General features: G+C 43.1%; 1 protein-coding gene across 2 annotated transcripts in view; it reads right to left on the reverse strand.

Annotated features, from left to right (window-relative positions):
• SDR16C5 (short chain dehydrogenase/reductase family 16C member 5) overlaps window positions 1-24653 on the reverse strand; it is a 69896-nt gene extending 45243 nt beyond the window's left edge. The window contains exons 1-3 of one of the 2 annotated variants that reach the window (XM_040354234.1): window positions 24546-24645; window positions 13832-13880; window positions 7618-7967 (exon numbers count right to left, since the gene is read on the reverse strand). In XM_040354234.1, the coding sequence (XP_040210168.1) occupies window positions 7618-7938 (321 nt within the window). In that variant the 5' untranslated portion in view covers window positions 7939-7967; window positions 13832-13880; window positions 24546-24645. Of the gene's footprint in view, window positions 1-7617; window positions 7968-13831; window positions 13881-24545 lie in introns of both variants that reach the window. The other variant, XM_040354233.1, reaches the window with a different exon arrangement.
• Window positions 24654-26865: the final 2212 nt, after the last annotated feature.

A 26865-nucleotide genomic window follows, 5' to 3' on the forward strand; every position in this document is an offset into this window, starting at 1 on the left:
TCCATTTTACAGTGAAGAAATGTACTGAAGCCCTCCAAATAGAACTGGGTGATTTTTTCACCTAAAAAAATCTGCGATATTTTTTTTATATAAAAAAAAAAAAAAAAAAATTGATTTACGATTCAAAATAGTTTTTTTTTTGATGGACACCGTGCCGGTCCTGAGGAGCTGCGGGCAGGAGTTTTTAGGCAAAGCCTAGGCCGAAGCCACGGCCTTGCCCAAAAAAAAAAATCGAACAAATCGATTTTTTTAAAATATTAATCGATTTGACCTACCAACTCGATTTTTAAATCGAAACAATGTTTTCCTAGCCCTACCTCCAAATCCACTCTGTGTCCCTGCCATGCACGATAGCCTGGGAATCCCACAGTTCCCAGTCATCGACGGTCTCTGTGTACTACAAGACACGGATCCTCCTCATCCAGAAAGACAAAGGGCAGCACGTCAATGCTCTGCTCGCAGAACACAGTCTATTGCCTCTGTTAGTGACGTCAGGAGCAACAGCCACGAGGACGAACTTTTACTGGCGATTCCAATCAGTTACTGAACTGAATAGCCTGCCCAGCTTTCCTTCTGACTATGTTCTGATCCCTGATGCTCCCAAGGGCAGAGAGCTGCCTACAGTACTGTGACCTAAAACAGTTCTTACATGACTTTCAGTTGTTTTTTGTTGCAAGGCTCATGCACAACCTGCTGCCTATAGGCCACGCTGGATTCACATTATGCTGCTCCCGTCTATAGTGGTGAACTCTGTGCCTTGATATTCAGCCATTACCATGTAGATCCCCTTGTGTTACCCGATCGATACTGCACCACATGATGGCTACCTCCTCCCCCTTAATGAGGAGGGGGGCAGTGACAACCATTCTTTTTATGGGAACCTTGTCGATACCCGTACCCACACTGACAACCTTTGCTCCGTCTCTTTATATGTCATGCACAGAGCTTTTGTCCTGTGCACAGTTTGTACCATTCATGAGCTCACTCTGACCTCAACAGCATTTCCATATGCAATGGCATTGCAGCCGAGGGACGGTCCATGCGGGCTGGGGACGAGGGTCCTACTGATGCATATACTAAGTTTACTTGTGTTTAGCTGCCATATGACATACATGTGTTCTGGCTGAAGAGCTGGAGTGTGAACCCAACAGCTAATATGCCAGCTTTCACTGGGCTCTGGGGAGCAGCACTTATCTAGGATACCAATGTTTTCTCTTGTTGGCACCATGCATCATACAACATGGTTTTAGCATTCGCTTGTTTGGGGATATATGGCAAATGATTTTTAAAAACTTTACTCCCTTAAATTTTTTGCCACTTCTCCTCCTGTACTTGGACAATGTATTTCTATGTATATGTTTTTTTTCTTTATGTCCTTTTGTATACCATGTACATGTCCATGTCTTAATAAAGATTATTTCTCTATATCCCCATTGTTTACTGTGCCATTAAAGTCTGACTTGGGGTTACCCCTTGGGGCTCCCCCTTCTTTTCTATCATAATTATCAACGGATGTGACAACGTGAGTGCTGTCCTTTTGTAATCTCGTCCGTGATAGGTGGAACACTGACTCACTGATGGGAAACTGAATCAGTGTTCCGTCACAGATGAGGAGGAGGTGGGGCTTTGTTACACTGGACAGCCGCCGACTAGACTGCATGTCACAGCGCGGGCAGATCAGGTACATGAGGCAGGAAGATGGGCACAGTGAGACTGCAAATGGACACAGTGAAGCTGCAGATGGGCACAGTGAGGCTGCAGATGGGCACAGTGAGACTACAGTTGGGCATTATTGACCCTCTTTCTTTCACTTACAGTAGCTGCTGCATTTCTCACCCTAGGCAATACGTTTTCCCATTTTTTGTGGTAAAATTGGGTGCCTTGGCTTAGATTCGGCTTGGCTTATACTCGAGTATATACGGTATGTGAAAATATGAACAGTCTACATGAGCTTATTCTGCCAAGCAACTTCTTCCACTGACAAAGAAATTTGCAAAAGTGTTTCCTATTTGTATTGCATGTGTGCGGGGGGGGGGGGGGGGGTCGCAAACCCACAAACTGCACCCTTGTGGAGTGGAAAGAGGTGCTGTGTCTGGTGAAATTCTTTCCTTAACTAAATTGTGGAGTACACAGCAAGCTGATACTACCTTGATGGAATTCCCTACATCCAACTGCACTGTGAAAATGAGAATACACCACTTTGAAGAGAAAACTAAAAAAAGCACACTCAACCATCCTATGGGCATGGCACAGCCACAAATGTTATATTTTTTTGCATACGGCTTAGTCCATCTCAACCGTGGGGATGCATTCAATTTTCTCAAAGTCCAAAGACCTCATCAGCAACAATAACAAAGGGCAGGCTTGGGCCTGTGGTTCCTAGCAGTGGCCTCCTGGGGGGAATACACAAGTGTCCTTCATACAGTCTTCTTCCCATTGCATATTCTCTGAATATTCTTGAAACACCAGCACTCCTATAGGCCCCAACGTCAATTGAAAATAACAATTATTTGTTGGCCACTAGACCACAAAGTACGATTGAAAAATATTTTTTATCATTTTCATATTTTGATCCTGATTTCGCAGACATTTTCACATGAACGTGTGTGTCATCCAAGGCACCGATACAGTTCAGAAGTTGAGTTTTCAGCCAAACTTCATCAGGCACTTTTTCCCCAAAGTGCCTCAGTGGGTTATAATAGGACAATGTCACACAGTTCCTTCCACATTACACAACTTGGCCACTGTTGTGACACGAGAGGAAAATTATATAATGAAGAGAAACTTTGTCCAGTCGCCAAGAACCTGTACACTGAACATGTTTATTATTTGATTTAGGAATATAGAGCAGTCTCAACCTTTTTTTGGTCAAGGCTCCCTTTAACAATTATGGACAGTCCCGAGGCACCCAAATCTAAAATCTAAAATTAAAAAAAAAACTATTCTAATAGTTTTACATAATGCAGCAACATTCACACACATGGGACACCCAATGTTAGAGGTGATTTATTCTTCACCTTTGCACACTGACTAGTATTCTAGTGTTTCTCTTCTTCCTCAGTTTCTCCCCATCACTCAACTAATGTGACGCCAGTGCTGATGGCGTGAGGCAGGGTAGCTGTACAAGTGACTGACATCCTCCTCATCAACTGCTGAAGTCATTGGTTGTTAGGAGGCCGGCAGCTAGAAGGTTGCAATGGTGCACAATGAAAACCTCCGGCTTTGTGAAACTGAAAGGCAGACTTAAAGCGGGAGTTCACCCGAAAAACAATTTTTAACATTAGATTGAGGCTCGTTTTGTGAAGGGGAATCGGGTGTTTTTTTTTAAATCGAAGCAGTACTTACCGTTTTAGAGATAGATCTTCTCCGCCGCTTCCGGGTATGGTCTTCGGGACTGGGCGTTCCTATTTGATTGAGAGGCTTCCGACAGGCTTCCGACGGTCGCATACATCACGTCACAAGTAGCCGAAAGAAGCCAAACGTCGGTGCGGCTCTATACGGCGCCTGCACACCGACGTTCGGCTACTTTCGGAAAATCGTGACGCGCTGTATGCGACCGTCGTAAGCCTGTCGATCAAATAGGAACGCCCAGTCCCACAGCCCATACCCGGAAGCGGCGGAGAAGATCTATCTCTAAAGCGGTAAGTACTGCTTCGATTTAAAAAAAAAAAACACCCGATTCCCCTTCACAAAACAAGCCTCAATCTAATGTTAAAAATTTAGTTTTTGGGTGAACTTCCACTTTAAAGTGATTGTAAAGGCTGAAGGTTTTTTTATTTAATTGCATTTTATGCATTAAAATAAAAAGCCTTCTGGGTGTAGCAGCCCCTCTTACCTGATCCCCATCTCTGTCATCGAGTGCTTCGGCTATGCAGGACTCTCCCTTCTGATGAGCTATATACAGCAGCAGCACCATTGGCTTATGCTGCGGTCAAAGTCAGTTAGCCAATCAGGAGAGAGAGAGAGCGGGGCCAAACCGGGGCTACGTGTCTGTTAGAGCTGCACGATTAATCGCGGAGAATCGTTGACGATTTTCCGCCCCCCCATAATCTCAATTCTGCATTTGACGATTTTCCTAGGGTTCAAATAAGCTTACATTAACACGCAGGATGCTGCCTGTGTTGGAGCGGAGGGGAAGCCGTTGGTCGCGACAGAGCCAGCGTGAAAAGCAAATTGCTGGGAGATACCGGAACTGATGCGAGCAAAGATTAGGAGATATTGGAACTGACTTAAGAACGTGATGCTGTGGATGGGCAGTCTCTCTCTCTCAAGACACAGCACTCTCAAAGCAGGGAGGAGCAAAAAGAAAAGGCGCCAAATTGCTGATTTACATTCTGGGTACTACACTGTATTGTACAGGGCTTGACAAATTTGCTTGGAATCTAGGGGCCAGCTAAAAAAGTTAGGAGACAGGAACACACCCCGTCCCGCCAAGCTCACACGCACATACGTGAGTAGCGCCCACATATGAAAGCAGTGTTCAAACCACACATGTGCGGTATCACCGCAATTGGTAGAGTGAGAGTAATAATTCTAGACCTACTCTGTAACTCAAAACATGCAACCTGTAGAATTATTTAAACATCGCCTATGGAGATATTAAAGGGTAAAAGTTTGTCACCATTCCACAAGTGGACGCAATTTTGAAGCGCGACATGTTGGGTATCAATTTACTCGGTGTAACATTATCTTTCACAATATGAAAAAAAAATTGGCCTAACTTTACTGGTGTCTTATTTTATAATTAAAAGAGTATATTTTTTCCTAAAAAAATGTGCTTGTAACACCGCTGCGCAAATACGGTGTGATAGAAAGTATTGCAACGACTGTCATTTTATTCTCTAGGGTGTTGGAATAAAAAATATATATAATGTTTGGGGGTTCTAATTAGAGGGAAGGAGATGGTAGTGAAAACAGACAGTGGAATGACCATTAGAATTGCTGGTTGTCTTGTCATACCAGCGCCACCACAAGATGGCGCCAGATCACAGAAAGAAAGCATAGACCTGCAGAAGCCCGCAAAGCCGTGGCCTCAATTACTGGCTGGCGCGGCTCGACACGATCGCTCGGCGGGGGCGCACGGAGACAAAGGTTGCCCCTGGCGTCAGGTTGAAAATTCTAGTCGCAATGGCAACCTGGAGCCCGGGGTTCGTCGAACCCTGGTATTGTACATGTGAATGTGTGCACAAATGTAAAAAGGAACCACAAAAACGCTCAAGTCAGGCATTTCTATTGAAGTGGCCAAAAACACTTGTAATCTGCCAAAAAGAGGCTTGTGTACTTTTTTGAGCGACAGGCGTTTTGCTTCAGGTGACAGAATGCTCATATGTGAACAGGGGCCATTGAAATGAATGGGATTTGGTATGTTGAGCATTTTGGAGCTACAAGCTTCAAGCAGAAAAAAATAAATAAAATTGAAACCTTCACAATATAAAAAAACTCCCTGTAAATCACCCATATAAAAATGTAAAATAATCAATTTAATCAAAAGTGAGACTGATAATTAGATAAATGAAGTGCATAAGCTATGAAAAGTCCATCAATAGTGCCAAAGTCCATGTGTAAAGTTTCCATCTAACGTGCTCTACACACTCCATGCAAATGAGAGATTGTCTCCACTCAGTGCCCCTCCATGTGAGCACACCTGACCCCCAGATCCCTAGACCCAGGGTGAAGTGGGTCTAATAACGCTTGTTGGGAGTTCTAAACATAGGCAGTGATGAGACCAATTTTCTACTATCTTCCACCATGGATCCTCAGATGTAGGAGATATAAATCTCAATCTCATAATATTAAAGGTATTATTTAATCAGTTTTAAAAATTATATGAATTATAAAATTTAAAATATGCACCGTCACCATCTAGTGGTGAATATTCCTAAACGCACCTCCATTAATATAAATCTGGCATACGGCACCATCTAGTGGTGTTTTATAACAACTGCACCCCTATTTATCTTCTTCCAAGACGCTAAATAAATAAAATATAAGGTTAAATAATAATTTGCAATAAAACAATTTGCATCCAGTTCGATATTGAGGCCTTGGGGGGACTAGGGTCCCTAATTCAAAAAATCCATCTTGTTTCGTTGTTAGAAACAAAACGAGGTTAGATCCCCTCCAATGTCCTTCTATCCTGTCTGTCCCACAAATGTTTATTTCCTAGGAATTTTTCTGGTGTGCTATTCTAAAGTGATTGGAGTCACTATGCTGTCTAAAACCCTTCTTTATATTATTTATATGTTTTTCAATTTGTAAGTTTGTGTGTAGTCCTTCCTACATACTGATACCCATGCTTACATTTTAACACAAACTTACCAAAAGTATTGGGACACCTGCCTTTACACGCACATGAACTTTAAGGGCATCCCAGTCTTAGTCCGTAGGGTTCAATATTGAGTTGGCCGACCCTTTGCAGATATAACAGCTTTAACGCTTCTGGGAAGGTTGTCCACAAAGGTTTAGGAGTGTGTCTATGGGAATGTTTGACCATTCTTCCAGAAGAGCATTTGTGAGGTCAGGCACTGATGTGGACAAGAAGGCCTGGCTCGTGGTCTCCGTTATAATTTATCCCAAAGGTGTTCTATTGGGTTGACATCAGGACTCTGTGCAGGCCAGTCAAGTTTCTCCCATAGACACACTCCTAAACCTTGCCAGAAGAGTTGAAGCTGATATAGTTGTAAAGGATGGGCCAACTCAATATTGAACCCTATGGACTATTAGCTGGATTCAAGTACGGCGGCGTATTTTTGAGCCGGCGTAGCGTATCGTATTTACGCTACGCCGCCGTGAGTCAGAGAGGCAAGTGCTGTATTCACAAAGCACTTGCCTCCTAAGTTACGGCGGCGTAGCGTAAATGGGCCGGCGTAAGCGCGCCTAATTCAAATTGTGAAGAGGTGGGCATGTTTTATGTAAATAAACCATGACCCGACGTGATTGACGTTTTTAACGAACGGCGCATGCGCCGTCCGTGGACATATCCCAGTGTGCATTGCTCCAAAGTACGCCGCAAGGACTTATTGGTTTCGACGTGAATGTAAATTACGTCCAGCCCCATTCACAGACGACTTACGCAAACAACGTAAAATTTTCAAAATTCCACTTAACATTGGCTAGGCCAGCTATTTGTTAGACTAACTTTACGCCTGAAAACGCCTTACGCAAATGGCGTATCTTTACTGCGACGGGCAAGCGTATGTTCGTGAATAGGCGTATCTCGCTGATTTACGCATTCTAGGCGTAAATCAGCGTTCACGCCCCTAGCGGCCGGCGGAACTAGACAGCTAAGATACGACGGCGCAGGCAGTCGTATCTTAGCTACATTTAAGTGTAACTCAATTTGAGAATACACTTAAATGTACGACGGCCTAGATTCAGAGTTACGACGGCGTATCTACTGATTCTAGCTATAAGACTGGGATGCCATTAAAGTTTATGTAAAGGCAGGCGTCCCAATACTTTTGGTAATATATCGTAGGTTACATGTGTAGAGTTGCAGGTAATAAGCTCCCTTATCTCGTATTCTCTTCCCCTCTGACTAGATTTGAATTTGCACTTCCTGTTAATAAAGGGGAACATATTTTAATACACTTGATAAACAACAATAAAAACACGTACCTGATCTGCCACTCTGTAGATTTCTTCCCTTTTGCTACAGTCACATGTATATGTATGAACACGAACTGCTCCATTCTTCTTGGCTAGCCTGCTTGTTTCTTTGTTGCCCTCCTCGTTGATGTCCCATAAAATAAGTGTTGCGCCAAGGCGTGCAAACTCCAGTGCTAGAAGCCTTCCTATTCCGCTTCCTGCCCCAGTGATGAGTACAAGTTCACCAGCAACATTCTTCCTTCGAGATGGGATAATCCAAAGAATAAGAGATTCAAAGAGCAAATAGATAGTAAGAAAAAGAACTTTGAGAGTCTCCAGGAAAAAATTCATGGTTGTAAGTCTTCCTCTGTGTCAGTAGACTGGAAATGAAAAAGCAGTATTAGCTGTATGAAAGGGAGTACATGTGTTGTATAGGGCTGGGGAAAAAAATCGATTTGAATCTTGAATCGAGTTGGGAGGTCAAATTGTTTCAGATTTTGACCAAATAGATTTTTTAGATTTTTCGGCCTAGTCTGCCGTGATCCTGGGAAAAGGCTGCGGACTAGGCCGAAGCCGCGGCCTTGCCGAAAAAATCCAGCCTGCCACGCCCCTAGGAAAAGGCAGCGAGGCCGGACGCCATAGTCTAGGCATTTTCCCTGGATTGCAGCGAGCTGCGGGCAGGATTTTTTAGGCGAGGCCGCGGCCTAGTCCGCTGGCTTTTCCCAGGATGGCGGCGAGCTGTGGGCAGAATTTTTTAGGCGAGGCCGTGGCTTCGGCCTAGTCCGCTGGCTTTTCCCAGGATTGTGGCGAGCAGGATTTTTTAGGCAAGGCCGCGGCTTCGGCCTAGTCCGCTGGCTTTTCCCAGGATGGCGGCAAGCTGTGGGCAGAATTTTTTAGGAGAGGCCTTGGCTTCGGCTTAGTCCGCAGCCTTTTCCCAGGATCCCGGCAGACTAGGCCGAAGCCGCGGCCTCGCCTAAAAACTCCTGCTCGCAGCTCCTTAAGATCGGCGCGGTGTCCATCAGGAAAAAAATTATTTGATTTGTGAATCTAATTTTTTTTTTTAAATCGTAGATTTTTTGGGGGCCAAAAATCGCCCAGCTCTAGCACTGTAGTAATTTCACATTTTATTTTTTATGTTAAAAAGGTGCCTGGTAGACTTCAGTGAGACAAGTATTTTAGGATGGGAGAACTAATCCTTTAATTTTCATTTGCCTTGCTCATTCAAAGCTGAAGCATAGGACAGGTCACCTTGAGATTTTTTAACAAATGAAAATGTCTCTGTACTGATGGCTGGGGGGGACACACCATCATTCTAGGGTGGACCTAAAGGGTTCCATACTAATGCAAGTGTTGTATGAGGGGCTTGAGAGCATTCATGACCACCCAAAGGGCCTGTGTCAAGCTTTTGCTTATGTCACAACTGATTTTTCTCCCCATACAAGTTAATGAAAATGCAAAAGCAACTTGAGGCATATTGATGCAACTTAGTGGGAGGTCAAATGCAGGTCAGAAGGACATCAACCACAAGTCAAATTCACCTGCCAATGATCTCAGATATGTTTAACCACATGCCACCCGGCCACTGCATATATACGGCCTGGTGGGCACTTCCTCCTTTTGAGTGGATGTTCAGGAATGACCCTTAGAAGGAGGGGGATCGCGCGTGCCCGCGCAGCGGCACTATTCCGATGCGCTCGTGTCACCCAGACACGGTGCATCTCCGATCGGCTGGAGGGCTCTGGGATTGGCCCTCCTGATCACATGATGGCTGTGTCCAATCACAGCCCTCATGTGATGTAAATAGAGAGTGAGTTGCTAGGCGATCAGCTCTCCTCTCCTCACACAGAAGTTGTCAGTGAGGAGAGGAGAGCGGATCTCTGCAGTCAGCCAGTGACCAGTGAGTATGAGCTGTTTTTACAGCTTTTTACACTGATCACAAGCCTAGTGTCCACACACATGTCCCCAAAACACCTGTCCCCCACATATGTCCCAGTAAAATCATGTTCCAATGATCATCTGCACACATCTGTACATGATCATCAGCGTACATCTGTCCGTGATCACACAAACTAATTATTATACACTTAACAGGATTTTTTTTTTTACCAAAGACATGTAGCAGAATACATTTTGGCTTACATTTATGACAAAATTTGATTTTACTGGATTTCTTTTAAAATAGAAAGAAGAAAATATATATTTTCTTTTTCCAAATTTCCATTCTATTTTTGTCTTTATCGAAAAAAAAGGGAAAAAAATGAGTCATGAATAAATACCACCATAAGAAAGCTCTATTTGTGCGATCAAAATGATACAAATGTCATTTGGGTACAGCGTAGCATGACCGTGCAATTGTCATTGAAAGTGCGAGAGCGCTGAAAGCTGAAAATTGGCCTGGGAAGGAAGGGGGTGAAAGTGTCAAGCAGGGCTCGACAAATCCCGGTCGCCATGGCGACTAGAAATAGCCTCCTGGCGACTTGGCTTGGAAGGTGGGAAAAAAAGTCCCCAGCGCTTCCTTGTGTGAGCTGGCGCCATCTGGTGGTGGCCGTTGGTATTACAAGTTAAGCATTACAAGTTAAACAGCAATTCTAATGTCATTTTTCACTATTTTCACTGCCATCTTCTTCCCTCTAATTAGAACCCCCAAACATTATATATATTTTTTATCCTAACACCCTAGAGAATAAAATGGCGATCGTTGCAATACTTTCTGTCACGCCGTATTTGCGCAGCGGTCTTACAAGCGCACTTTTTTGGGAAAAAATTACACTTTTTTTAATTAAAAAATAAGACAACAGTAAAGTTATCCCCATTTTTTTTAATATTATGAAAGATAATGTTACGCCGAGTAAATTCATACCCAACATGTCACGCTTCAAAATTGCGTCCGCTCGTGGAATGCCGACAAACTTTTACCCTTTAAAATCTTCATAGGCGACGTTTAAAAAAATCTACAGGTTGCATGTTTTGAGTTACAGAGGAGGTCTAGGGCTAGAATTATTGCTCTCGCTCTACCAGTCGCGGCGATACCTCACATGTGTGGTTTGAACACGTATGTGTTCGCTTCTGCGTGCAAGCTCGTCGGGACGGGGTGCGTTTTCTGGCTCCTAACTTTTTTAGCTGGCTCCTAGATTCCAAGCAAATTTGTCAAACCCTGGTGGCAAGTATTGATGGGGTTAATACTGATCCCAAATGCAAGCCTAAAGCTAGCCGAATGTGCTTATTGACACAAGCCTCAGGCCCGGTTTACACAGAATGCGTAAGCAAAATTGTAATGAAGCTGATTTCAGAGACTGGTGGGCAGTTGTACCACGTGCCTACATGAAGCAATTTCTACAAAAGTAGGCAATATGTGCTTCGGGGCCAAGGGTGTACATACTTTTCCACAGTACATAATCTAATATATTCATATTTTTGTTAAATGATTGTAAATGAAAAAAAAAAAAAACTTGGTTGCTTGCTCAAATATGTTGAAAAAGTCATTACCTTCATAGATTAAAACCACACACTAACAATACCTTACCAATTGAATGCAAATCATACATATATAGAAATTATATAGTGCAAGTACTTTTTTTTTGTATTATGCCGCGTACACACGACCGTTTTTAATGGTCTAGAAATAATACGTTTTCTTCAACCTGATTATTGTTAAGCCTGCCTTGCCTACACACGATCGTGAAAAAAATCTCCATTATCTCTATTACGAATGCTAGTTTTACCAGAACGAGCGCTCCCGTCTCATAACTTGCTTCTGAGCATGCACGTTTTTTTCACGTCGTTAAAGCCTACACGCAACGACATCGTGAAAAATGGTCGTGTGCATTAGACCCCATACACACTATTAGATTTTCTGCAGATTTTTGTCTTCAGATTTACCAAAACCATGTAGTGCAAGGGCCGGCCTGATTGCATACAAATGGAAACTCTTAGGTTTGACCTCATATTAGATGGTTTTAGTAAATCTGAAGACAAAAATCTGCAGAAAATCTGATAGTGATATTGACTTGGTGTAAGCTTCTATTGTAGGAGGCTTTGGGTTTAGTTACATGGAATGCAGCTTGCACAAGTGTATGCAAATGTATGTAACCAAGCACTATAGTTTGGGCACCGGCTGCCTCTGCTTGATTAGGAAGTTTCAATACTAGGGCATGTAGTAATTTGTACATATGCAGTCTGAAACGTCATAAAACATGGCCAAATCTACCTCATGCACATGGAACGTGAAAATAAAGTTATAAAAACGGCAGCAGCTTTGCAGTGAGTTTTTCAACTTTTTTGCAGTAGTGTTTTTAGATTTTTTTTGGTTTTGAGCGTTTATCAGCGTTTTTACAGCTTAAAAAACTTCTCTCAGAACCCACTATTTTTTTTTTTCTGCTTAAAAACGCCACTGCCTAAAACGACTGATAACAGCCTATGTGTGCATGGACACATAGGATAGGATGGAGAGTTTAATGACTGTATAAACATCTACCGTATATACTCCAGTATAAGCCAACCCGAATATAAGCTGAGGCAGCTAATTTTACCACAAAAAAACTGGGAAAACGTATTGACTTGAGTATAAGCCTAGGGTGTCCATCTGCATGCCTCACTTTGCCTCACTGTGTCCATATGCATGCCTCACTGTGCCCATGCCTCACTGTGCCCATGCCTCACTGTGCCCATGACTAGACTGACGTTTAACATGGGAGTCTATGGAAGGGGTGCCCAGCTTTGAAAAAAAAAATAAAAAATCGGTGCTTCCCAGCCGTAGGTCCCCCAGACAACCTTTGCACTCTTGTAGAGGAGAAATGGGGCTACATGTGTGCCAAGTTTAGGGGTCCAGGGGACCTACGACCGGCCGGTACCGGGTCCCCAAAGTCACCGGGGAAATGACCGCTTAAAGCGGGAGTTCACCCATTTAAAAAAAAAATAAAAATCTCCCCTTAGCTTCCTGCTCGTTCGGTCTAGGGGAATCGGCTATTTATATTAAAATATGTGCAGTACTTACCCGTTTTCGAGCTGCATCTTCTTCCGTCGCTTCCGGGTATGGGTCTTCGGGAGCGGGCGTTCCTTCTTGATTGACATTCTTCCGAGAGGCTTCCGACGGTCGCATCCATCGCGTCACTCGTAGCCGAAAGAAGCCGAACGTCGGTGCGGCTCTATACTGCGCCTGCGCACCGACGTTCGGCTTCTTTCGGAAAATCGTGACGCGATGGATGCGACCGTCGGAAGCCTCTCGGAAACCTGTCAATCAAGAAGGACCGCCCATTCCCGAAGCCCATACCCGGAAGCGACGGAGAGGATGCGTCTCGTAAACGGGTAAGTACTGCACATATTTTAAAATAAATAGCCGATTCCCCTAGTAATAACGAGCAGGAATCTAAGGGGGAAAAGTGCCCTCTAAGGGTGAACCCCCGCTTTAACATGGGAGTCTATAGAAGGAGTGCCGGCTTTGAAAAATCGGTGTTCCCCGGCCGTAGGTCCCCCGGACAACAACCTTTGCACACTTGTAAAGGAAAAGTGGGGTTACATGTGTGCCAAGTTTAGGAGTCCAGGGGACCTACGATCGGCCGGTACTGGGTTCCCAAAGTCACCAGAGAAATTAACGTTTAACATGGGAGTCTATAGAAGGAGTGCCCGGCTTTGAAAAATCGGTGCTCCCCGGCCGTAGGTCCCCCGGACAACAACCTTTGCACACTTGTAAAGGAAAAGTGGGGTTACATGTGTGCCAAGTTTGGGGTACGGGGGACCGGGTCCCCAAAGTCCGGGAGATCAGATGCAAAAAGGTGACTCGAGTATAAGCCGAGGGGGGCATTTTCAGCACAAAAAACATGTGCTGAAAAACTCGGCTTATACTCGCGTATATACGGTACAGCTTCTGTAAAAACGCCAAAAAACGGCCAGTGTGCATGAGGTCTAATTGTTGGGTGTGAAAGCTGAATTTCCAGATTCTGCAGTAAATACTTAAAACAAATGCAGTTAACACAAAACTAAAAAGGTCCATTCTGCCATATAATATTACAGGGACTGTGGATATCGCTATGGAAGAAAATATTTTTTTTCCCCATACTGGTCAGCCATTGGTAGAATACTTTTTTTTTTCCTTGTAAGGTAGCTACAGAGTTAAACAATTAAAATAACGCCAACAAAAATAATTTCAGTGCCCCCTAATTCATGAATTGGTTAATGCTGGGAAGCACAGATCATCTCCCACCAATGAAAAGTTATTTAGAAGCGATCGATCGGCGTGCAGGGTTACCTTGTCTCTGTAGGCTTCACAAGGGTGCAGTGAATAGGACTCCTTGCAACTGGAGAAGGAAGGCGCACTATGAATAAAAGTCTCAAACCTGGTTATAGATCGTGAAATCTAGACACAAGGGTAAACATTTCTATCTAAACAAAGTTTCGTCACTCTCATGGAACTAAGGTCAAGGAACCAAGATAAGACACTCACTATATCAAAGTCTGTAAGATAAGCAAAGAATCTTAGTGAAAATATTCATTACTTCTAAATGAGTACTTTAATTCTACCACAAATAGTGAAAAAAGTTTACATATAGGAACAGGGTGGATTTGAATTAAATCAAGTAGATTTAAATCACTAGTAAAAAGGCTTGATTTAAATTAGGGCTGCACGATTCTGGTCAAAATGAGAATCACGATTCTTTTGCTTAGAATCACGATTCTTTTGCTTAGACTCACGATTCTCAAAAATGTAATGCCAGAACCCCCCCCAAAAAAATTATTAATAAATAAACCTGTGATTTATCTGAAAATATGAATATATAAAAAAAGAGACCAGTATAACTCCTATGAAAAAAGCAGAATAAAACTTTGATTCTGATTTCTTCATAGGAGTTATATGGTCTTTAACATTACAGACATATCACTGGTCTCTTTTTTTATAGATCAGAAGCAGTACTGCCAGCAACCATTGGGTGGCGCATGGATACACACAGTTGTACAGAACTGTGAGAAGGTTTAATACATCAGAAGCAGTTCCCGCCGGCAACCACTGGGTGGCGCATGGATACAAACTACTGTTGTGAGAGAATCTCAGGCATCTATCCAGCAGCGCAGGCTGCTGACGTCGGTTTCAAAATCGGCGGCATTTGCGTTCCACGCTGGTTACGTGGAACCAGTGGTGAACACGGAAGAATCGCGGGTCATCCCACGGGGAGATCGCGGGCGGGGAGAATCGAGATTGCGATTCTCTCTGCGATTAATCGTGCAGCTCTAATTTAAATCATACATTTTAAAGAGCAACTGTCACCTCTGTCCCTCCTCCTCTGACTCGCTGTTGACTCACCGACAGTCCCATTCACTTTAATGGGATGGCTGGTGATGCGGCAGAGACAACAAAGTGAGGGACGTGGCGGTAGCAGATGAGTGGATGCCCGCTAACAGGCGCTGCTATGAGGATTCTGAAATGACAGGTGCTCTTTAAATGTATGGACTCTTTCTTTCTGATAGTTAGAATCTTTAATATTTGCAAACAAAATTAAAGCGGAGTTCCACCCAAAAGTGGAACTTCCGCTTTAAGTACCCCTTACGTGTCACATTTGGCATGCATTTTTTTTTTTGGAGAGGAGTGAGTACTTACCGTACTTTAGAGAGGGACTTCCTGTCCCACTTCCTCGTTCAGTATTCAGGCCACCTAGGCGACTCCTCCTCTACCCCTAGGTAGCCCCTCCCTCTAGGTGATCTTCTGGGACACGTGACAGGTCCTAGGAGATCGCCTTTCCACTCCGAGAACGCAGCGTGACTCGGGCATGTGCAGTGCTGTGAAGCCACAAGCTGTCACGGCCGGGTGCCCACAGTTCCAATGACGGCGCCGCGGAGAGGTGCGGGGCTCTGTACGGCCGCATCGCTGGACCGTGAGACAGGTGAGTGGCTGTTTATTAAAAGTCAGCAGCTACACTTTTTGCAGCTGCTGACTTTTAATAAACTAAAAATAGCCTGGAACTCTGCTTTAAGGATTATTATTTAGAATAATAAGCTGTCAGGTTAGTAAATATTCCTAAACTGTGTCTTTTATATCCTGCTGCCATTTTGCTCCTCAAGGGAGGAATAAAGTAGTTCAAGCTATGTGCAGAAAGATCACAAGGTTTATAAGCTTAGAAGGTTTCACTTTTATTTTTACTGCTTGCCCTTCCTCCTCACACTTCTCTTCAAACAATCATACAGTTTGTAGTGTACATAGGTTTGCAAAACAATTGGATAAAGGAATATTCTTGTTATCTCAGCTTGCAGGGCTTGGATTTATTGCATGAGTTTACCAAAAATGTATATATTGCAGAACATACACAGCCTCATGCTACAAAACCAAGCTCCATTTCATGCTGAAAAAAAATGAATAATGTATCTTAAATAGAAAACTATTTTTAGATTTACATTTTTACTCCAAAAGCATTTTATTAAAATAAATGTAATAAAAATCAAAAAAATCTGATTTAAATCCCAAAAATCTGATTTTAAAGGGGTTGTAAAGGAATTTTAATTTTTTTTCATAATAAGCATCCTTTACCTGCAGACATTCCTCTTTTCACTTCCTCATTGTTCGTTTTTGCTCAGAAGTTGCTCTATTTCTTCTCTGTTCTGTTCACTTCCCGCTTGTCTGATTGTTACTCACCACCGTGACGGGAGGCTTTACTGCGGTGGTCAGTGATGTGCTCACCCCCTCCTGGGAACTACATCTGTGCGGCAGGACGCCCTCTACGTGTTAGAGACTTCAAGGAGGTGTGAATTACTGGGCGTGCCCCAATGCAAACTGGGAAATGTAGTTCTTACATGAACGAGCGCCGCAAACCAGGAAGTGAATGAGAGAACAGAAACTAGAACGCCAGAGGTGATATAGATGAAGGAATTTAATAGGTATTTACTCGTTTTTTGTTTAACAGAATCATTACACTATTCTGTCTGTCTACCTTGCAGACATTAATTAAAATTTAGGCAAAAAATGTTTTTCCTTTACAACTCCTTTAATCCGAAAAATATGTTTTTTTTTTTAAATCATCGATTTTTATCCACCCTGCATAGGGATCAATCTGGTTGGCACTACTTCTTTGCTGTGGGTGGCCCAACTTGCAACATTTGTGACCATAAGAGATGCACCGGAAATTATCAGGCGAAAATTGGGTTATCTGCATTTTGGCAGTAGAGAAAAAAGGTGCAGATAATGGCACCGAAAATGTACACAATTTTACTGTGCTTATGGTGTGTTTTTAATAGGTCATATGACTTCAAAAAAATCACATCAAAAACTTAACACGGGTGCGTTATTGCTGCGTTTTCAATGCATTTCAACAGGGAGGTGTGTTTTTGGTGACCAAAAATGCAGCAAGCAAGTTTTTTAACACCACATTGAAAGCGCAACGGACCAGTGTGAAGACACTGCGGTAGATCCACAAAGAAATTACGCCGGCGTATCTACTGATACGCCGGCGTAATTTCAAAATTTCCGCGTCGTATCTTTGTTTTGAATCCTCAAAACAAGATACAACGGCATCTCGGCTAGATCCGACAGGCGTACGTCTTCGTACGCCGTCGGATCTAAGATGCAATTTTTCGGCGTAATCCGCGTCGAGTATGCAAATGAGCTATTTACGGCGATCCACGAACGTACGTCAGCCCGTCGCTTTTTTTTTCGTCGTTTCTGTTAGGCTTTTTCCAGCGTATAGTTAAAGCTGCTATACTGAGGCGTACTCAATGTTAAGTATGGCCGTCCTTCCCGCGTACAATTTTGAATTGTTTACGTCGTTTGCGTAAGTCGTTCGCGAATAGGAATTTGCGTAGAATGACATCACCGTCGTAAGCATTGGCGGGTTCCGGTTTAATTTCGAGCATGCGCACTGGGAAACCCCCAGGGACGGCGCATGCGCAGTTCCAAAAAAACGTTGTTTATGTCGAATCACGACGTATTAACATAAAACAGACCCCCATTAGATCCATTTGAATTCCAGGCCCTTACGCCGCGAGAGATACACTACGCCGCCGTAACTTACGGCGCGAATTCGTTGAGGATTCAAACCAAGGCAAAATAAGTTATAGCGGCGTAGCGTATCTAACATACCCTGCGCCCGGCGCAGATGTATGTGGATCTGCCCCATAGATTTTAAAAGGGTGCATTTTTCTTAAACTAAGGGTGCCGATAATGGCCGACAATAAATTCATATTCATTTAAAATTCAGGATATTAAGTAAAAAGTCGAATATAATACAATTATATATAAAAATATCTACATTTTTTTAAAACTGTCATTTTCAGTTTTGGCCAAGTGCATCATGAATTTTGACTGTCCCCTGTATCCTCCTTCAGTCCCCCTCTGTGCTCCTCCATACCCTTTGTCCTTGATCTGTCAGGATGGAGAGCGGAGGAAGGAGTTGGTAAATCTGTCGTCATTTACAGAATCCTTCCTTTTCCGAATGAACAGAGTCAGTGATCACTGACTCTGTCTATTCATAACTCTGTGTTTATGATGCTTCTGTTTATGAATGTCTCTTCTCCATTCATCTCCAGTGCAGCTGAGGCTGCAGAGAAAGGGACTGGGGAATCTGTGTCCTCAGGCCCTTTCCCCGTCTCAAAAGGGAGATGTCAGGGGTCTGTTAGGACCCCTGATATCTCACCAAAGCCTGCCAACAGGGTTGATAAAATAAAATAAAGAATTGTAATAAATAAATATTTAAAAGGTTAAATTGTAAAAATAAAAACTCACTGACGCTGTCCACTATATCCCCCCCCCCCCCCAAAGTGAGAGCATTGTTTAAAATTAAAAATTATTAATAATTATATATATATATATATATATATATATATATATATAAAAATATTAAATTAAAACAATTGTAAAAAAATATAAAAAATACAGACACAGTCCATGCATCATCTTTGCTGCATATTAGTGCCACTGTCACATGACATAAAAAAAGTATTGATAATCAGTATCACGGGTACTTGAAAAAAAGTATCAGTACTTGTACTCGGTCTTAAAAAAGTGGTATCGGTGCAACTCTAGCCACATCAGACCTAAACGACATGTGTTGCATGAAGATCCAGTCCAATACATTGTGCTGGTAACAGAAGTGCTTGTAAAGTAAACAAATACACGCAACAATGCGGCACTCTTGTGAAAGCATATTACACGTGGACAGGTCTAAAGGCCAGCTGAAGTCACACAAATAGATATGCAGTCAGAAAAATGCACTAAACACCCATTTTCATATTCTTACCTCTAATTTTCTGTTATAGCATTTGCGCAGTCTCTAAATACGACAAGATTGTCTAATAATTATCAGAGTTAGACCAAGTGCTCTCGGTAATCAATTATTAAAGCCATTCCTTGCATTAAGGTAAAAAATATTTAGGCATCAGTATCTCTCTTCAACCCTTTTTATACTTACCTGAGCCCTCATTCCATCCACGAGTCTTGCTCTGTGTGTCAACAGACGCAGCAGTGGGGCTCGGGAGTGAGCACGCACAAGTTCCTCAATGGGAAGCAGCTTGCCGTGGGGGCACTAGACAAAGTTACATGATGGAAGTCGGCTTGACGTCTGGTTGAAGTTGCAGGGCAAAGTCGGATCGACAGTTGCACGACTTGTATGTCGCACCAGTTTGAACCAGGCCTCAGGGAAATAACATTGCTCTATCTAGACAGGAGGAAAGGGGAGGGGCGGAGAGAATGATTTACACACAGACTACATAGCTGAATGATGGACAGTTGTAATCCGACCACACTATCAGGGATCAGCGGCCATGATAAATGTGGTCAATTTAAAGTGTACCGTATTTGCCGGCGTATAAGACTTCTAGATTGTAAGCTCTAACGAGCAGGGCCCTCTGATCCCTCCTGTATTGAATTGTATTGTGACTGTACTGTCTTCCCTGATGTAAAGCGCTGCGCAAACTGTTGGCGCTATATAAATTCTGTATAATAATAATAATAATAATAAGACGACTGGGCGTATAAGACGACCCCCTAATTTTCCAGCTAAAATTTTGGTTTTGGGATATACTCGCCGTATAAGACGACCCCCTTCCTACTAGTCTGTCTGGAAGCTGAGGGGTAGCCGGAACAACCGCTGACAGGAAAAAACGCTGACAGGAACATGCTTTATTCAGCTTTTTCAAATCTCGCTGTGCCCATAACATGCCTCACTGTGCCATCAACATGCCTCACTGTGCCATCAACATGCCTCACTGTGCCGTCAAAAGGCCTCACTGTGCCATACCTATATTCCTGTACTGTGGGCGTCCATTATTCAAAAGCCGCGCCTCCTCCTCATGCTGTTCCGTGATGGGCGCCTGTGTTCCGCCTATCACGGAGGGCCTCTAGTCTGAACCCCCACGATCGTGCCCTTTCTAAAGTGCGCATGCGCCAAAGACATTGGTGCATGGGTATATTGTACATTTCCAGCACCTCGAGGTAAGCCTTAATATAGGCTTACCTGTAGGTAGAAGTGGTTGTACAGAGTTTACAACCACTTTAAAGTGATTGTAAAGTGTTGTTTTTTTTTTAATAACAAACATGTTATAGTTACCTCCCATGTGCAGTAAATTTGCACAGAGCAGTTCAGATCCTCACCTTCTCGGGTACCTCTTCAGCTCTCCTGTCCCCTCCCTTCTGTTGAGTGCCCCCACAACAAGTAGCTTGCTATGGGGACACCCATAGCAAGCTGCAGCTCTGTGTGTCCATTCAGACACGGACCTGCCATTAGACTCTATCCCACTCTCTCCCCAGACTGGCTAACTGACTTTGATTGACAGCCGCGGGAGCCAATGGTGCCGCTGCTGTGACTTAGCCAATCAGGAGGAAGAGTTAGGGATGGCTGAGGAACTCGTAGACATTGCTGAACAGAGATGGGGCTCAGCTAAGTATCCGGGGGTGCTGGGGCAGCTGCTGCACACAAAAGGCTTTTTATCTTAATGCATAGAAGGGGTTGTAAAGGTAAAAAAAAAAATCCCTAAATAGCTTCCTTTACCTTAGTGTAGTCCTCCTTCACTCACCTCATCCTTCGACTTTGCTGTTAAATGTCCTTATTTCTTCTGAGAAATCCTCACTTCCTGTTCTTCTGTCTGTAACTCCACACAGTAATGCAAGACTCAATCCCTGGTGTGGAGAAAGCCTCTTGAGGGGGCAAGCAGGATAGTCAGGAGGACGCCCACTAACACACAGCTACGTTCTCTATCTGCAAAGTAGAGAGTGTCTTGACCCTCCTGCTCTCCCCCTCAAGAGGCTTTCTCCAGGAAATAAGGAAAACAAAATGGAAGGATGAGGTAAGTGAGGGAGGACTGCACTAAGGTAAAGGAAGCTATTTAGGAAAGAAAAAAATGTACCTTTACAACCCCTTTAACATAAAAAAAACTTCTGAATTTACAACCCCTTAAGGCCTCCTCCTCAACTTCTGTTTGTGAAACTTTTCATGGTAATAAAAACAGTCACGCCATTTTTTATTGTTTAGAACACAGGTGCATTGTTGGATTGTTCTATGGAACGATCAGTAACACAGCCCTGAGTACAGAGCCGTAAAATAAAAACAGAAAATTGTACATTTTTATGCAGTCATTTTATACGCTTACACATGTATACTGCAACACTGACAACTAGAAGAGGATGAAGAAGAATTTTACGCATTTTCACCTTTATGCAACATTTTCTTCAAGGTCTTTTTGTCAACAAGATCCAGAGTATGAACATCAGTAAACCAGGGTTTGACAAATTTGCTTGGAATCTAGGAGCCAGCTAAAAAAGTTAGGAGCCAGAAAACGCAGCCCGTCCCGACGAGCTTGCGCGCAGAAGCAAACACATACGTGAGCAGCGCCCGCATATGTAAACGGTGTACAAACCACACATGTGAGGTATCGCCGCGATTGGTAGAGCGAGAGCAATAATTCTAGCCCTAGACCTCCTCTGTAACTCAAAACATGCAACCTGTAGATTTTTTTAAACGTCGCCTATGAAGATTTTAAAGGGTAAAAGTTTGTCGGCATTCCACGAGCGGACGCAATTTTGAAGCGTGACATGTTGGGTATGAATTTACTCGGCGTAACATTATCTTTCATAAAATTAAAAAAAATGGGGATAACTTTACTGTTGTCTTATTATTTAATAAAAAAAAAGTGTAATTTTTTCCCAAAAAAGTGCGCTTGTAAGACCGCTGCGCAAATACGGCGTGACAGAAAGTATTGCAACGATCGCCATTTTATTCTCTAGGGTGTTAGAATAAAAAATATATATAATGTTTGGGGGTTCTAATTAGAGGGAAGAATAGTGAAAAATGACATTAGAATTTCTGTTTAACTTGTAATGCTTAACTTGTAATACCAACGGCCACCACCAGATGGAGCCAGCTCACACAATGAAGAGCTGGGGACTTCACAAAAAAAATAAAATTTTTTTTTTTTTTGCCCACCTTCCAAGCCAACCGGGATTTGTCGAGCCCTGCAGTAAATGATTACGTCTGTGTGCAAGAGACCTTAAGGGCCCATTCACACCTGAGCATAGCGATTTTTTTTTACTGCGTTTTGTACAGGTCAAAAGTTCACCAATGTAAAAAAGCAGAAAAACGCCCAAACCTGCCTAAAAAAAAGTCCCAGAACTTGTTTGAGCTTCAGGCGTTTTGGAGTGGAGATGTGAACCATCTCCATAGAGAATAAAAGATGTTTTCCCCTCCAGCGTTTTGTAGCTTCAGGCCTCAATCTACAAAGCGCTCCGGTGTAAAGTCGAGCTCCAGGCTCTTTCAGAAAAAAATAAATAAAAGTCAGCAGCTACAAATACGGCAGCTGCTGACTTTTAATATAAGGACACTTACCTGCCAGGGATCCAGTGGTGTCTTCACCCCAGCTGGTTTTTCAATCTGCTCTCGGGTGCCGCCGCCATCTCAGGTAAGGGAAACTGGCATTAAAGCCGGTTCCGTACTGCGTATGCACAAAGTGTGCTTTCTGAATGGCCCAGCGGCGGGGGAAGGTGGAGGGGGGGGGGGCTGAACTTCTATATCAGTTCGTTGCAGTGAAGCCAGCCGGAAGTGGGAGCGGGTACCTGTCAAAACCAGGTACCCGCTCCCCCTTCCACCCTGAAAGGTGCCAAATGTAGCAGTGGCGGGGAGGAAGGTGGCAAATAAGCAGAGCTTCCCTTTTGGGTGATCTCCGCTTTAACCACTTGCTGACCGGCCTATAGTAGTTTTATTGCTACAGGGCAGCGGCTGTGTGCAGGATCATACATATATATATATATATATATATATATGTGTGATCCTGCAATTTTGCCTGCAGGGGGAGCATGCGACGCCAGTCACACAGCAGAAGGCGATCTATGGGTGTCAGGCACTTGATGTCTGACGATCGTTGGCAGAGACTCAGAACGGATCTCTGCATATGTAAACAAGGCAGAGCTCCGTTCTGACGGGAGATGGGATGGATTTGGTGTTCCTGCAAAGAAGGAACTAAAATCCATCTTTTCCCTAGTAAAAGCAGCACACAAACACTGGATAGGCACAGTTAACCCTTTGATCGCCCTACATATTTAACCCCTTCTCAGCCAGTATCATTAGTACAGTGACAGTGCATATTTTTAGTACTGATCACTGTATTAGCATCACTGATTCCCGTAAAGTGTCAAAGGTCAGTTAGTGTCAGATTGTCCGCCGATGCCCCCACCGCCTCAGTGTGAAAGTGCCCTTAAAGTAACGGAGTGCTGTATTGCAAAAAATGGTCTGGCCACGAAGGAGTAAATCTTCCGATGATCCAAGTGGTTAGGGCACTTTCACACTGAGACGCGGGGGCGTCGGCAGTAAAGCACCGCTAGTTTTAGCAGTGCTTTACTATTGTTTTAGAGGCGCTTTTTGCCCGCTAATAGCCGAATAAAAAAGCGGCTTTGCAGGCGCTGCCCATTGATGTGTATATATCGCTTGTAAAGCTCCTCAGTGTGAAAGTAAAGTATAACTAAATGAAAAATCTTCCAATGGGGAAAGCAGTTGTGGTGACACCCCAGGAGTCCCTCACTTTGAGGGGAGTTCCTGTCACTTCCTGTTTTGGTTATAGGATAGGAAGTGAAGGAAATCTTTGACAAGGGTTTTAACCATCCTTAACTCTATCAAAAAAAAAAAAAAAGTTTTGCCTTTAGTTCTACTTTAAGTTTACCAATAGAGGAGGTCACACACACGCCAAACATTCTGCATGAGCGGATGGATGGCTAACACAGTACACAATTCTACTACTACTTCTAATCACTAAGGCAATTGTCTAGAATACACAGTGCTTTATCAACGTTGGAGTTTTGTGAACACAAAGTAGTGTTTTGATGGCAGATAGAGAGTGGGATGTGGAGCAGCTCACATCTACACAATACGGATCTCTGTATACAAGGATCACAATATGAATCTCTGTATATAAAGTATCACAATACGGATCTCTGTATATAAAGTATCACAATACGGATCTCTGTATACAAGGATCACAATATGAATCTCTGTATATAAAGTATCACAATACGGATCTCTGTATACAAGGATCACAATATGAATCTCTGTATATAAAGTATCACAATACGGATCTCTGTATACAAGGATCACAATACAGATCTCTGTATATAAGGATCACAATATTAATCTCTGTATACAAGGATCACAATACGGATCTCTGTATACAAGGATCACAATACAGATCTCTGTATATAAGGATCACAATATTAATCTCTGTATACAAGAATTCTATCAGCTGTCTGTCATCTCAGGACACCCAGGGTCAGCTCTGCGGGGCTCCTCTCCAGCTTTGTAGCCCTCCTCCTGATCAGACACATGACAATTATCAGTGCTGTACATGGTGGATGGAATTGATCAGCTCAGTGACGCTTGCGATGTAAATCGCACAGAAATCGTTGTGTGTATGACCAGCACAGGGATCTTGGACAGCTCTAGTCACGATCAGAAGAGCCAGCAGCTAAATAGATGAGTGATAACAAAATCTATTTTATAACATACCTGGGAATTACGCAATCACAGCACAACCATGGAGGTAATCGCCTGCAGAGAACGAACAGAAATACAGTAAGAAGGCGAATTGTGCAATGAAAACGTTCTCCCAGCACTGCGCATGCCCCATACTCACTTCCCTAGTATGCGCGAATGGCATCCAGGGGCGTGGTCAGGGCGGTACCAAGTCTGCTAGAGGAAGAGGCACGTGCGTTTTTCACATTGGAGAAGGACTGACAGTGTGAGAGGCGGGGCTTAGTATGTTAGCGAAGGAACGAAATACGGCAGGAGGGGAGGGACCAGTAGTCCGGGAGATGAGGGCTTGAACGTGTAAGGAAAGGGGGCGGGAATGTGAAAGGTAAAAGCCGAATTACGTCGCTATAAGGGGGCGGAGTTATGAATGCAGAAGTTACAGTGATATGGGGAAACAATGGGAGGGACTCCGCCTGCTGTAGCATATGTGGGCGTTTAAAAAAAAATGGGTGTGGTTTAAAGTGACAGCTGTCATTGATGGAAGACAGATTGTACTGTACACTGACTCCTCCTCCTCAGTCGGCTTTATTTACCAAACACACCCAACACATGAGAAAGCCACCCATTGTCATGGCATGGACAAAGCTACAGGGGGGGTTTATTTACGAAAGGAAAATCTACTTTGCACTACAAGGGCAAAGTGCACTGAAAGTACACTTGGAAGTGCAGTCGCTGTAAATCTGAGGGGAAGCTCTGCTGATTGTATCATCCAATCATGTGCAAGCTAAAATGCTGTTTTTTATTTTCCTTGCATGTCCCCCTCGGATCTACAGCGACTGCACTTCCAAGTGTACTTTCAGTGCAATTTCAAGTGCACTTTGCACTTGTAGTTTACACTTGTAGTGCAAAGTGGATTTGCCTTTCGTAAATAACCCCCAGGGTGTCCCCATATACATACCTCCCAACTGTCCCTGATTTCGAGGGACTGTCCCTGATTTGGAGCAATGTCCCTCATTCTCCTCATTTGTCCCTCATTTTGATCTGATCTATATAGTTTTTATATAAAATGCACTTTTTATCTATCAAAAAGTGTTTCCCAGGGCTAAACCTTTCACCTGATTTCTAAATTGCTGCATTTGTAAATTCCAAAAGCCAATATAAAGAAATAGTAGTGATAAAAAAAGCACTTGTGGGTTTAACCAATCGTATTTTTTGTACAATTCTCCTTTAAGGGGGCGTGGCTGGGGGGGTGTCCTATGCCTGCATACTTTTGCTGATAGGTGTCACTCATTCCCATCTCAGAAAGTTGGGAGGTATGCCATATAGCTAAGGATTTACACTTGCTTGAAAATGTGACATTGGACACGTTTTTAAAGCACTCTGAATGCCGATCAAAGCCCCTGACACTAAATAAAATGGTTACCTTACAGTTCTGCTTGATAATACTGCACTTAGGTGGCGCTTCCTGTGTTCCCCTTCACCATGGATCTCCACAATGGGTCCAAAACTTTATTCAGCGATCACATCATTACAGACGACTATGAATTCACATGCCTGATAAAGGGGTCCTGTGAGGCTCGGAAAGGTTGCTTCTGGTGTAACGATGTGATCGCTGAATAAAGTTTTGGGCCCATTCTGGAGATCCATGGTGTGCTGGTGATGTTCTCTTGCTCTGACTATCTATGGTTCCAATGAAAGTGGAGTGTATTTCCGCACCAATGTGGTAAGTAAAATAATTATATCACTATGTGAAAAAAAAATAACTACTTATAATACCAAGCCGCTCCTCTGAAGACAAAATATAAATATAAATATATACTGTGCAATTGAATAGAAATGTGAAAGAGGGCGCTAGTGAGATAGGTCACCTAATGTGAATGGTTCCTAACCTTTGGGACACCCTCACTAGGAGGATCCACCCTCACTAGGAGGATCCACCCTCACTAGGAGGATCCCAAATGGCAGGGTGATGCTACTAGATGAAACACTCTGATAAGTATGAATCCAACAATCAATAAATCTCTACCTAGAGATATCTGGTGTGTACACAAATAAATCCAATGAGTAAAATTTGTGAAAAAATTAAATAAATGCAACAATAATTATATATACATTTTTTTTTTTTTTTTTTTTAATATAATTATTGCATTTATTTAATTTTTTCACGGATTTTACTCATTGGAGTAAAATGGGAATTTACTCCAGAGATAAAACAATGATTCTCCCACTTTATAAAACTTTGGTTCGGTCGCATCTGGAGTATTCCATCCATATCTGGTCACCTATCCTCAGAAAAGATGTGCTGGAGCTGGAGAGAGTCCAAAAAAGGGCAACTAAATTAAAATGGTGACTGGAG

This window comes from Rana temporaria, chromosome 5 (genome assembly GCF_905171775.1).
Source record: "Rana temporaria chromosome 5, aRanTem1.1, whole genome shotgun sequence".
In the NCBI taxonomy this organism is placed as follows: Eukaryota; Metazoa; Chordata; class Amphibia; order Anura; family Ranidae; genus Rana; species Rana temporaria.